Source organism: Castor canadensis, chromosome 8 (assembly GCF_047511655.1).
Source record: "Castor canadensis chromosome 8, mCasCan1.hap1v2, whole genome shotgun sequence".
NCBI lineage: Eukaryota > Metazoa > Chordata > Mammalia > Rodentia > Castoridae > Castor > Castor canadensis.
Window position 1 is genome coordinate 140,218,471 of NC_133393.1, and position 13,783 is coordinate 140,232,253.

Consider the following 13,783-nt stretch of genomic DNA (forward strand, 5'->3'; position numbering starts at 1 on the left):
TGACTCTATTCAAATAGAGTTCCTGGGCTCTTTGGGGGTAGTGATGGGAACTTTAAAGGTTAGAGTGTAGAACACTGTTGTGCCCAGTCCCATCTCACCAGGCAGGATGCCACGGTGAAGAGAAGTCCTGGGCTGAATTCTGCAGCACACATTTATGAGGTAGCAGGTGCAAAACAAGATGGAAGCCTCAAAAGAGGCTTTCCTTTATCTAGCATTTAGACTGACATTGATTCTCCTGCCTGTGGTCAGAGCTGCTTCTTGCTCTAAAGCTACTTTTCCTTAATGGGGCCTTTTATCTAGGTGGAAATTATGCTCTGGTCTTCCAAGAATGGACCATTTATTTCTAGACACAGTGATACTTGAGTTTAGATGGGGAGCCCCTCATGCTGGATTTGGAAGTGCACTGCGTGTAGTTTTTTTTTTACCCGAGGCTTTTTTTCCTCTCATATAACAATCAGAATATGGACAGCCAGAGCACTGAGTGTCTTTGTTTAGCCAGAAAACTGAGCGAACAGCATTCCTGAGATTCAAGAAATACTTGAATCTTGGTTCACGTCGTTGTAACCCTCATGCAATACTAACCAAAGCCAGGTAGCTGCTATAATTGCTTAGTGTGCACACCGATGTATTCTCTTCACAAGGATATATTATAGTTATTGAATTGTGTAAGTTGGCACACAAACATTACAAAAATGTTTTCTTGCATCACTTTTAAGCTTCCGTAGTGCAGTAGATGTTACTATTTTTCTGGGGTAAACTAAGCATCAGTGTCTTATGGCCTTTTCTGCTTATAGTAGCAGATTTAATATCTTTGCAACAAATTGGAAAATAATCACATCATAAATCTTAATTTTATTTTTTAATCTGTGTAAGAGTGTCTGGTCCAAATTTCATGGGTGAATTCAGCTCATAGTAGGGGTTTATTTCTATAAGCATCATATTGTTGAAATCTCCATTGCTTAAAGAGCAGGCGGGAGGGGCACTGTGAGCTCCATGTCTTCTCGATTGTGTCCTTCTCCAAGAGGGGCTCTGTCAGCTCTGCCCCTGAAACAGTCACCTGAGGCAGATGGGAATGTCTGCTAGAAGCAGGATTCAGCTAAATCTTCTGATCAGACCAGATGGCAAAAACGTGCCAGTAACAGAAATCCTGTGAGCCCAGGACACCAGCCCCCAAAATGCCAGACTCGCATGCCTTTTGTATTGAAGGCTGGGGACATCCTGAACACCACTAATGTCACATGAAGCCCTTTGCCTGCACATCTTAAGCTTCCTGACAACGCCTCAGTGCCAGCCAGCACTGAACACAGCAGGCTCATTCAGCAGGAGGCTCCATAGCTGCCACTGGGGTGTGGTTTCAGATTGCATCCTCACAGCTCAACCCCGGAGCTGGTTCAGGATGGATTTTCAACTGAAAGGCGTTTTTAACAGTTGTATTAATCACCACCTTTTGCAGGGTGCCTATGCCTAGCTAAATATGGTGTCTCATGTACACACGCCTCACGCCTCCCTGGGAAGTAAATATTATGTCGCTTTAGAGAGGAGGAAATGACAGCAGGGTTGAGGGGATTTCTGGAGGGCCACACAAGCCACGTCAAGCAGCAGAGAAGGCATGGCTCCCACACAGGTGGCCCTGCCCACCAGTGACCCCACCTCCCCTAACAGGTGGCAGCAGCATAAATGAACTCTTTCCCCCCGTGGAGGAGGATGAAGGCTCAGGCCTCAAACCAGAAAGATGCAACAGCAGGATGGTGTGTCCTGGCGAGCGGTTCATTTTCCTCTCTCTTCCAGGACTCTGAAGAACAGCAGCTGGGGAGCAGTGACCCCTTGGGGGCGCTGTGAGGCCCTGCCGCAAGAAGCCAGCCGGCAGCCTAGGCCACCACAGGAGCCTGGTCAGTGCTCAACTGTGAATCCTCAGCACCAGATGCTACAGGGATGTAGGGTCCCCTAGCATCTTACAGTATACGGCACTCAGAAATCGTACCTCAGACCTGCTTGATCTGGGGGTTGTTTTGTTCCCATGGGTCAGGGACCTGTCACCAAGTCCACCCAGGGGGCCTTCTCCACTGTCCATCTTTGTACCCTTTGATGACATTTACTGCATCCTGCCCAACATGGTGGGTAACCGAGAGCCTGCCTCATTCCCCTATTAGACGGTAAGCTCCTGAAGGCAGGGAGGGACTCTCCTCAGTCATCTTGTACCCCACAATGTGCTCAATAAATGTTTTTGGAACAGAAATAAGTTGATGAAACAAACGTAACATTTGAAGAAACAGAAACATGGTCATGAGAGGAGTCAAATTTCAAAAGCAAAATCACTTTTCAATTAGTTGACATCTACCTTGCGCTTTTTTTTTTTTGCAGCACTGGGGTTTGAACTCGGGGCCTCATGCTTGCTAGGCAGGTGTTCTTCCACTTGAGCCACTCTGCCAGCCCTGAATCCTTCTTTCTTAACTCAGTTTTATTTCCTTGTTTGTGTGTTTAAGAACACGTGATAATCACAATGAGACACCACTTCACACCATGATACCTATAATCGAAAGGTCAGAAAACAAGGACTGGGGAGGAGGTGAGAAACCAGGACTCTCAGACTTGCTCTGGAACTGTCAAGTGGTGCAGCCAACATGGAAAAGTTTGACAATTCCTCTGAAAGCCAAACAGGATTACCATACGACCCAGAAATCCCACTCCTTGGGTATACAAAAGTGAAAACATGTCCACACAAAAACTTACATGTGCATGTTCAAACTATCATTATTTTGAACTCAGGACCTCATGCTTGCTAGGCAGACGCTCTACTGCTTGAGCCAATCTAACAGCCCTTAAAACTATCATTATTTTAACAGCCAAAAAGTGGAAACAGGGTCAGGAGTGGTGGTTCACGCCTATAATCCCAGCAAGTCAGGAGCACCAGACTCTATCTGAAAAACAAACTAAACGGGGTGTGGCTCAAGTGGCAGAGTGCTGGCTAGAGGCCCTGAGTTCAATCTCCAGTATAGCAAAAGAATGTCTATCACCTGATGAATGAATGACCACACTGTGGTATATCCATACAATTTATCCCTAAAACCAAAACAAGTACTGCTACATTCCATGCACAGTATAGATGAACCTGACAACATTATGCTGGGTTCTTTTTGGGGTTTTTTTGGGGGGAGGAAGAGTCTCCATATGTTGCCCAGGCTGGTCTCAAACTCAGTCCTCCAGAATGCTGGGATTAAAGGCATGTACCACCATGCCTAGCTATATTGCTTATTCTTAAGATTATGGAGCTGTTGGGGGGCGGGGTCCAGAAATGAAAAAGAATTTTTTAAAAAAGCTTGAAAATCACCAATCCAACCATACTTTTCCAGGTGTGAAGTTGAGGCCCAGAGAAACTGAGCAGCCGCAGAGGGTGCTACTCTGGAAAGAATGGGTGGAAGCACTAAGGGTCCTTCCCCATCCAGGGCTCTGCTTCCTCCCATACAGCCTGGCCCACTGCCCACAAAGTCCACACCAAGTGGAAGATTTCCTGCAACCTCACCATGTTTTCAATAGCCTTTTTTGTAACAACCAGGCACCCTCCAACCTACACATCTCCCAGGGGTCCTTGGGGTGCAGTGCTGGCTGGGGTGGAAGACACTACTAGGGACAGAGTGAAGGGTTGGCTTGAGCAGATCACAGACTCTCCTCACATCACAAATAACTTCATTCCCCATCATCAGGGTTTGTGCTGAATCAAGCCCAAAGTTCTGGAAGTCCCTGAATGTTTAGTAAGCTCTCCCAAATCCAAGAGACAAGAAGCCCCAGTTTCAGGCAGAGGGACAGTTTGTCATTTCCTCTGGGATGTGTCACGGGGCAGATGTGCTAGTGATTCCCCAACACCCACCATCACAGAACAAAAAGGCAAGTGTTCAATAGGGAGAGAACAGGATATGCACAGAAGTGAACGAGGTCAGGGGGTTTAAGATATTAAACCCGCACATTTTAAAGTATAAAAATAAGGTCTTCAGAATATTTATAAATTTATCCAAAACCCAGAAGTGAATTGACTTCATGATAGTGTTTATTCCTTAAAACACCCCAGGCTTTCTACATCACTCCTGGACAGATACTGAAAGGAATCAAAGTCAGAATACAATAGAGTCACCCATACTTACTGTGGCCCTATTAACAACAGCCAACCTTAAAAACCGTTTAGGTGCTGAATAAAGAAAATGTGATCTGTATACACAATGGAATTTTATTTGAGTCTTGAAGAAAGAAGTGATGTCATTTTTAGGAAAATGAATGGAACCGGAGTTCATCATGTTAAGTGAAGTACACCAGACTCCGAAAACAATGATCACATTTTCTCTCACGTGTGCAACCTAGATTAAAAAACAAAAGACATGAAAGTAAAAGGAGGACGTTTGGGAAGAACAAGGAGACCAGCAGGAGGGAGACAAAAAAGAGTCATTGGGGACTGGAGGTGTGGATTAAATGGTAAGTGTCTAACTAGTAATTGCAAGGCCTTGAGTTCAAACCTCAATACTGCCAAAAAAGAAGGGGTGGTAGGGAGAATACGATCAAAGTACACTATATGTATGCATGAAAATATCATAATGAAGCCCATTATTTTACCAATAAAACATAAAGGGATGGAGGCATGATTCAAGTGATGGAGCACCCACATAGCAAGTCTAAGTCCTTAAGTTCAAGCCCCAGTTCCACCAAAAAAATAAATAAAAAGTTCAAAACCCCAGAAACAACCAAAATAAAAATAAATCCCAGAAAAATGCCCTCCATTAAAAAATATAACTCTGTATGCATTAATAAGTTTTCCTTCTGCGACCTTTAAAATAGAAGTCTATTTTGTGGATTTTGTTGAAGATAATCCTCATATAGAAATATAAATCCAAAGTGTAAAGGGAATATGCTTTGTAACAGCACCTAGTTTTTTCTCATAAAATAAAACTAAATCAAAATTACTGAGATTAAAAAGGAAATCTCAGCTGTCCTGGTAATTTAGAACCAGCACTTCCTGTTCCCCAGCAGGGTGCTCCCTATGGGACAGCACATGGTCTCCTGCCATCTGCTGGAGGCTGTGCTCACCGAGTTTGTCTGGGGCTTACCTACAGCCTTCAAGCTCCAGAAACAGTAAAACCTAAAATTTACCCCTCTTCTCAAGGATATCCTTTTTTGGGTTCACTACATTATTTATTTTTCAGTGCTGGGGCTCAAACCCAGGGCCTTGCACATACTAGGCAAGCTTTCCACCACTTAGCTACACCTGAGCCCTAGAATTTTTACTTTTAAGATCCAAGTTTTCTTTATTTCTTTTAGTAGAAATAACCTCAAGTCCTGGAGTGGAGTGGGGAGAGGTTAAAAATATGTTTAGAAAATGACATAGTGAACTCACTAGAAATGAATATGCCCTCTACCACTTACTTAAATATACAAAACAGATGACTTAACAAACTGGGTGATACAATTCAAACTTTTATTTGGTTGTAAGTTCGATGTCACATAAAATCAACATTTGGAATAAATAGCAAATTCACATTCAGAATAAATAGCAAAGTCTACCTAATTTGCATTTACTGTGCATGGTATCACACAGGCACAATTTGTCATTCCACTACACAATTAGGGACATTCTCCTAGTTCAAGCCCATGCTATGTAAGACTGGAATAGCACTGTCAGGGCAGCCCTGCGAGGAGATACAGCATGCAGGAGCACTCCCAGGGGTGCTGGGACTGACACCTGGGAAGGGAAAGGACGGGAAGAGATAGGAAGGGAAGGGGGCAGGGCAAGTGCCGGACTGCAGCGAGAGCCCAAGGAGGCCTTGCTGGCCTGGCAGGGCACTCTGGAGCTGGAGGGCTCTACAAAGCTGTTGCAAATAGGGAGTGGGAGACCAGGTCCTTGTGCCTTCACATGGAGCAGTCAAGGGTTACAGGCCCCCAGGAAAGGGGTGTGACCTGGGGAGAGGCAGAGCTCTGCAGCACAGAAAATTCCCAAGAAGCCTGACAGCTGCTAATGGCCAGTCCGCAATGCTCCCAGCAGCTGGGGTGGGTCCTTCTGTCCTGAGAGGACATCTGGAGAGCTAGGCACAGCAGACAATACTATCACAGTTACAAACACATGCCGCGAGAGGTGGCTCAAGTACACACACTGAAGCAATCTTTATGCATGCTGTAAACATGGCATTTTACCATTGGCTGTGCAAGGAAATATCCCCAGAAAGCAGCTCTTAAGAAAATATGGCACACCTAGGTACACAATGTCTTTCTACTATCTGCACCCAAACAACCAGGTTATCCGTCTGCACGCTCCCCGCAAGGGCATTCTGTCAACACTATCCATCAGCATGGGGCCGCCAAACCACAGCCTGACTTGTAAATCAAGTCACAGTGGATCATCGCCATGCCCATTCCCACAGAGGCAACAATTTGTGGTCTGCAAAGCTGAAAACAGTATCTGCCAGCCCTTTAAGGGAAAGTTCTCTGACCTTACTAGAGGAACTTCACCCCCATTTCCCTTTGCTTAACACTCTGGTGGTGTTAAAGGTAGGCTGAACTTTAAGCCCAGCTCCCAAATATTAAAGCAAAAAAAAAGTACAAAGGGAAATTGATACTAAGAGGGAGAAACACAGTCTCCCTGGTAGCTGAACAGAGTGATCCAGGAACTCTGGCATCTGGCCTCGTTTAGTTTTACAGCACACCAGACAAGAGCCCCAAGTAGGCCTCTGGCAGCAAATGAGCACTGGGCAAAGTGGAATTCAATTCTAGTGGGCGGCTCATTGTCCCCTGCTGAGATGCTCGAAAGTCCTATTGAGAGGGGGAGAGAGGAAAAGCCATTTAGTTCACCCAAAGCTAAATTAGGTGGGAAGCAAGGCTTCTGTCTACTTCTCCTTCACAGTAATTAAGAATGCTGCTCAGGCAAAGCAACTGGCAATTTACTGTGAGCTCTGCCCGAGTCAGAAGCAGGGGGTAGGTAAATGCTACGTGGAATTAATGGGAGAGCAGAAAATGGAGCTGAACAGTAAAATGACAGACAGAGAAGAGTGTGCGCGCACATGTGCATGGCAGGAGGAAAGTGGGCGCTGTAAACCAAACACCTGAAATATTTTAAAAGTCAGGTTGCCTGCATAGAAGCAACCCTGGAGAGTCAGCAGTGTGCACCCCTTCCCCAGGCACCTGCTATGCACTGTGCCATGATACTTGCTGGACCGTCACAGCTGGCAGGCCTGCCTCTACACTGTGAATTTTAATTCACATAATTCTTGGAAAATCAGTCTAAGCGATGTTAAAAACAGTAATTTTTTAAATGTTCAACCTAATTTTATTGTTTGCTTTACAAACTGATTTTTTAAATGACAGAGAACAGATCTGCTTCCTTGTACCAATGTGCACCAGATCCCAGTTAAGAGATGTGACAGTGACAAGTGAAATCCTGTCTTGACTGAGCTCCCCAAGGACACATAATGAAATGGAAAACACCCCATCCTTCCTGTAAACTGCTGCGCCAGGCCATGGCTGTCATGGTGTGGGATTGGGCTTGCAGTCCGCCAGGCACATGGCTCAGTGGGCCTTGGTGCAACAGTTGCCAGGTCTCTGACACAGGGCAGATCTCAGCACTGCCAAGCTCAATGGCCCAAGAATGAAACCCTTCTCCATGGGAATAAATTGTAAAGTTCACTATTATTATCCAGAAAATGTTTTCTCCCCCAAGAGAAAAGGCTTAGGTCGCCTAACCTAGACGTTCAAGAACCCAGGTTTTAAAAACAGTTCTACTTCATTCTTGAGTAAACAAAACACCCTAAAACTGGATGCAGATGACGAATGTCTGATGATATGCAAACCAAGAGTTTTTTTAAACACCTACTCTCTCACTCCACTTCCTCAAAGCAGGAATTGAGCCTCTCAGAGCACCCAGTGCACCATTTTGGGACCCCAGCACCGAGCAGCTCTGAGTACTACCTGCCAGCATGAAATGCCAGCCTGCAAAGCACTATGATGGCTAAAACACCTGGGCGTAAACAACAAGATGCCTATCCTGCTCCAAACAAGGAGAAATTATCAGAGCCTCCTGTGTTCATGACACCACACTCACAATGGAGAAGGAAAGAGGAGCTAAGTGAGCCCTTCATCAAGAATCACCTTGATTGTGATGGGGAAACACACAGAATGTCACAAGACCCTGTTACAAGTGGCCCCAAAAATGGTGCTCTACAACTCACCCAACCTCTGCCTTTGGGCTGGAAGCCTATGGAAAGCCAAGCTCATATCCCACCAAAGTCTGATTAGGATCCACTGATTACAATAAAAATGCTGAATAAGCAAGCGCTCCCCACAAGACTCCTCATGTTCCTGCCATCCTTCAGCCTCAAGCATATATGCCACACTGGGCATAGTGGTTCATGCCTGTAATCCCAGCACTCAGGAAGATGAGGCAACAGGATCAAGAGTTCATGGTCAGCTTGGGATAACATAGTGATACCCGACTTCAACAAACTGGAAAAAAAAAAAAAAAAAAAAAGCACCACATTAGAGCAAAAGCTTAAACCAAGTTTTAAAGCTCTGGCAATACTGAAGAGGCTAATCTGACCAAAAGTATTCACTGAGCATATGCAATCAAAGTGCCATCAGTGGCACTGTGACAGTGAAGAGCAGACACTCCTATGGCACTGAGAGAAGATGGTGAACATGCTGGTCAGGAAGTGTTTCTGTCCAAAGACTCCGCGCGTACTGACAGGATGCAGGCTTCTTGCCTCCACATGCCCTGCTCGCAGGCCTTCCCAGCCACTCACTGTGATAGCCGCGCTCAGCTCTGTTCCGCACACAGACTCACACAGAGGTTTTGCATCTGTCCTTGCAGCTTTATTCTGCGATGACAGTTCTGCCAGGTGGAAAGCCATTTTAACCAGAGCCCGTGTCTCCTCGCCCTCCTTCCCTGGGGAAAAGGGAACCTGCCCACCACTTTTTCACTGGCTGTCCCTGCCCAGCCTGGGGTAGGGCACAGCAAATGTCCCCACTTGTCCTTTCTCACATCAGTCCTCCGGGGAAGCCGAGTTCCCTTGGAGTCATGTGCCAGACGCTTGCTACCCAGGGACTGAAAGTCTTGTGAGCTGGCTGTGGCTGGGGATCACCTCTGCCACCTGCTGCCGGCACCAGGCCATTGAGCAGCAGCTTAATCTCTGCATGTCACAGTGCCCCTCAGTCCCCAATGTCCCATGCAAGAGCTGAGAACAATTTCCGAACCCAACCTGCAGAACACAGACCTGAGCCGTTTGGTCTCACCTATCCTAGAAGATCTGGTGCCTGTTTGGGGACCCTGGTAAACAACAAGGCTGACGAGATTCCAACATGAAGCTGTTCATCAGCATCGCAGGTGGAGGAAGGCCAGACCCATGGCTGCCAGTGCCTATGGCACCTGGGCGCATTCCCCAGAAGGTACAAAAGAAATATCAAAAGGTGTTTGGATCTTTCAGAAAGCCACACTCAGCCCCACACAAAGTCAACCCTGTCACCCCATTGGGGAGTGGCTGCTTCTGGCTTCTTGCACAGGTGACACCCGTGGTTACTTGGCCTGGGCCTCCTGCAGGAGGGGCGCTTTGCAGGCAGAGGGGCTGTCTGACCACGCAGGGAGCTCATGCTGCAGAGGAGTCCTCCGGGGGTAGAACGTGTGGTTCACATCGTAGTTCAAGAGGCAGCTCAGAGACGCCATGTAGATGTCAGCAAATCTTGACAGTCGCCTTAGGAAATAGGTGGGGTTCTGGTCTGTGCGGAACAAACTCCCAAACTGGGCATTGAAGAAACTTTTGGTCATTTCTCTGAAGCAGCAAGAGAAAAGGGAAAAAAAGGAACACCAAAATGATTTCAGAAGGTTTGCTTTTCAACTACTAAAATCAAAATCTCTTTTTACAAAAAAGGACTCACTAGAGAGAAAAATTGGCCAAGAGCAGCCCTAACTTCCAAATTAAGAAAAGCATCTGTCTGCCCATCTCTCAAAATGACTCAAGTCACATTCCTCACCGATGCCAGCTGTAAGGTTTCAGTGTGAAGCATAGACCCCTCTAAAGACACACCCCGTTTTCCACACCAAAATGCAGGGTACAGCTGCTGCTGAAGGCACACAGAGAGATTCAAAATGTTCTGCCTCTTGGAACTTCCCGTTTCACAATGGGATTAAGACCTTTTTTACAAGGTTATTGTGAGAACTGAGGAAAGCACAGAAATAAAAGTACACTGTACAATCCTAAAATCTCCTTGACACCTGAGAAATTATGGATTATTATGTTAATTGCCAACACAGCATAGCACCAAATGCCTCTTACCTCCTCCCAACCTAGCAAGCCATTCACCCCACCCAAGACACTAGGCCCCGAAGTCCAACCTCTACCCATTCACTCTAAATGGACATCTCCACATGCATACAAAGCCATCTGATGACTAGGGCATCCCCTACAGAATATTCCAGAAAAATGGATACATACCTTTTGACTGTTGATACATCACTTACAAACACAGCAAAAAGTATAACCATTTGCACAACTGAATAATAAAAGTCACTAGCTGGTAACAGTTGTCTGTCATCATGGGGGGAGAGCAATGACAGACACAATAGTGACTAAACATCAGAAAATTCAATGTACCCAATTAGGTCTGTGAGTGACCTAAAAGAATGGTTTTAAAAGTTTTACTGAAACGTACTCTGGGGATCTGAAGACACCAGAGACTAAGTCACACAAAATCCTTGGCAGGTGAAGCAGCTCCTTCATCTACTGATCTGAAGTTTCTGCAAGTGATTGGTTCCCCAGGATATAGGCTGAAGGTCTGGACTTCAGGAGCAAGGGGCCTGCAGTCAAATCGCACAGTCTGCCTCCCCCATCCTTCCTCTTACCCCACATTTTCTACTAATGACAATCACATCTAAATAATCCCAGACACCAACAGCTTGAGGGGTAGGAGGAAGGATGGGATCCAATACAGTGCTGGCTTCTGCAGAATGTAGGAATGGACTGATACACAAACACCCCAAGCCAGGCTGCCCACAGCTCAGGGCCAGGACCCTGGCAGTATGCATTGTTCCCAAACCTTAGAGAGGCTGTGCCTAGGCATGGCAAGAAACTCTTCACACAGAGTGTCACATATAAAGCATCCTTCTTAGAGAAGCATGATTGTCACCAAGACCTACTGTGGACAAGTATTCCCTGTGATGCCCATCACCAAACTTCTCTGACCCCAGGTGACTTTCTTTACTGAGAAGTGTGCTGATGCATGGCTGTGCGCACACTCCTGAAGCAGCAGTGGTTACAAACATACCCTGGACTTGCAGGAACCCTAAGAACTCACTGCAGGTTCTGAGCCTACCTCCAGCGGTCTCCAAAGTCTCAAGTGCCACCAGCATTCCCAAGAACTGAGCCAGCACAGCCCCAGGGGGACAGTCAAGAAAGCGGGAGGGAAGAATGAGAAGGAAGAGCTCCTTCTAGAGGCCAGAGAGAGATCACGGCTGGCCTCAAGGAAATGTCGTGAGTCCTAACAGCAGAGAGGATCCTGGGAGTCACAGTCACACCTGGGAGCTAAAAAGGATGTTTCCTGATGATGCCTCAGGCTGGCTCTGGGAGAACACGAGGGGTAAGCACGGCTAGAGCAGGACAGTGCGCTCACTGGTTCAGACCAGGCCCACTCTTACCTCATCTCTTTTCTCTCTTTTTTCCACTCCTCCAAGACCAGCTGCGACTCAGCATCTCTGTGAACCTGCAGCACAAGCCAATTGTTATGGAAGCTTCGATTTCAAACACTCATCAGCAATGACAATTTCTTACTAGGCAGCTTTTCTTAAGGAATTTTACTCTTGTAGTTCTAACAGGCAGGCACTTGTGTGAAATAATACATTTTCAGACTTACCAATTGAAATCATGCCTTCTACACATGCGCGCACGCACACAAAAGCTTTAAGTGTCCATCGTTAGAAACCTCGTTTAACAAATTAAGATGGAATATTATGACGACATTAATCTGTTATTAAAGGCTATGTATAAACATAAAGCATATATTATCTATGTAAAATAAGCCCATATAACATGCGTGCAATAAACCCACTATCCATACTACCCCACACCGCCTACTGTGTGCAGTTTATGAGTGGCCGCGTGATGGCGGCAGATGGACATAGCACATATAGCAGTATAACCACTAACTGCAAACGTGAAAACATGTTGCTGCATTTGGAAAGTTTTAAAAATTTGTGCAAGGGTAGTAGGACTATTAATTTTTTTTCCTTAATGTTACATTATCTTTTAAAATGTTTAACAGAAAAACAGTATTTTTTTTTTTTTTGCAAAAGACAAGAAAGTAGCACACCTCAATGAGAAAGAAACACAGAGAATTTTCTGGTGAGCCAAAATATGAGCAAAAGGTAAAAGGAAAATGACAGCTGCCTGCAACTTAACAACTGGGACTCAGCAGTCTCTCTCCACAGTTCTCATGGGTAAATACAAACAGTGGAGCCAGAGGGAGAGAGGCACACATGACAGCAGGGGACAGGTGGGGCTCGCTGCAACTCAACCACAGGGAAACCTTAGAACTCAGAGGAAAAGACCAAGCAGGCAAACCACCTGCTTCTCACGTGGGAGCTAGAGCCCTTCTGGTTACTGCATGTGGCCAGCTAAACAATGGGACTACTAACAGTCACCTGGATAAGGGTCTCTGCCACTCAGACAGAAACTGCCTCAGCTCAATGTGAAATTGGATCTCTCGCCTGATACCCCTAGCTACACCACCAGGAAGCAGCTAACATTGAAAAGCCACAGGCTGTGCATTAGTGGAACACCAGCCCACCACACCAGCAGGTCTGGGAGTTTCCATGTGGATTCTATGAACATATTTTTCATTAGCCTTAAACTAACAAATTGCTCACTATAGAATTTAGGCTAGATCAGAAGAGGTCTATCGTAAGGTCCATACGGTATCACAGGGATTTCTACATAACTGCATGTGTGATTACTTGTACTTTCATTGAGCACCTACTAAGTGTGTTAGAGGCCAAAGTGCCATGGGGAAGGTGGGGGGCAAATGGAGGCAGTTGTGGGGGCCAGTGCATGACAATGTGACACCACTGAAAATGGGGTGTCAATCTGTGGGAGGAAATCTCCAACCCCATGTCTGCCCACAAAGCCATCCTGACCCATGACTAGGCACTGGGGTCCTCACCTAAGTGGAAGGAAGCAGCTTCAGCTCCTTATCTCGCCCGTAATGGACTGGGTATTTGCATCCCTCCAAAATTCCTAAGTAGAATACTAACTTCCTATGGGATGGTATTAGGAGTGGGGCCTTTGAGAGATAACAAACTCATGAGGATGGAACTCTCAGGAATGGGACTGGTGCCCTTACAAAAGAGGCTCCTGAGAGACAGCAGCCTTCTTTCCACCACGTGAGGCTGCCAAGGAAAACCAGGCCTCACCACACGATGACTCTGCTGGCACCATGATCCTGGACTTCCCAGCCTCCAGAACTGTGAGAAATAAATGTTTGTTGTTTAAGCCACCAGGCAATGGTATTGTTACAGCAGCCCAAACCAACTACAATAGTGCCATGCTTGCAGAAGGAAAAAAATTCTGACTGGTGACTTGGCTGAGGATCACCAAAACGAATCTACTTGTTCCCTCTCTTTTTTAAACCTAGCTGTTAGAGGCCATGTGAAGTCTCCTCTCTACTCTTGATGCCCAGATGGCCCCCGGGGTAGTTCTGCAGACACAAGTCCACTCAAGTCTCCAAGTTCAAGGCATGTTCTCCAGGCCAGCTTTACCAGAGATAAGCAGAC

The 13,783-nt window shown here is 46.1% G+C and overlaps 2 protein-coding genes across 4 annotated transcripts in view; one reads left to right on the forward strand and one right to left on the reverse strand.

Moving 5' to 3' along the window:
• The window catches only part of Stab2 (stabilin 2), a 164,865-nt gene extending 162,613 nt beyond the window's left edge, over positions 1 to 2,252 (forward strand). The window contains exon 69 of the mRNA XM_074084259.1: positions 1,789 to 2,252. Within this exon, the coding sequence (XP_073940360.1) occupies positions 1,789 to 1,839 (51 nt within the window). The 3' untranslated portion in view covers positions 1,840 to 2,252. The remainder of the gene's footprint in view (positions 1 to 1,788) is intronic.
• Positions 2,253 to 5,441: 3,189 nt separating this feature from the next.
• The window catches only part of Nt5dc3 (5'-nucleotidase domain containing 3), a 77,899-nt gene continuing 69,557 nt past the window's right edge, over positions 5,442 to 13,783 (reverse strand). For all 3 annotated transcript variants that reach the window (XM_074084260.1, XM_074084261.1, XM_020152405.2), the window contains 2 exons: positions 11,654 to 11,718; positions 5,442 to 9,791 (listed from right to left, as the gene is read on the reverse strand). In XM_074084260.1, coding sequence (XP_073940361.1) covers positions 9,539 to 9,791; positions 11,654 to 11,718 — 318 coding nt within the window. In that variant the 3' untranslated portion in view covers positions 5,442 to 9,538. The remainder of the gene's footprint in view (positions 9,792 to 11,653; positions 11,719 to 13,783) is intronic.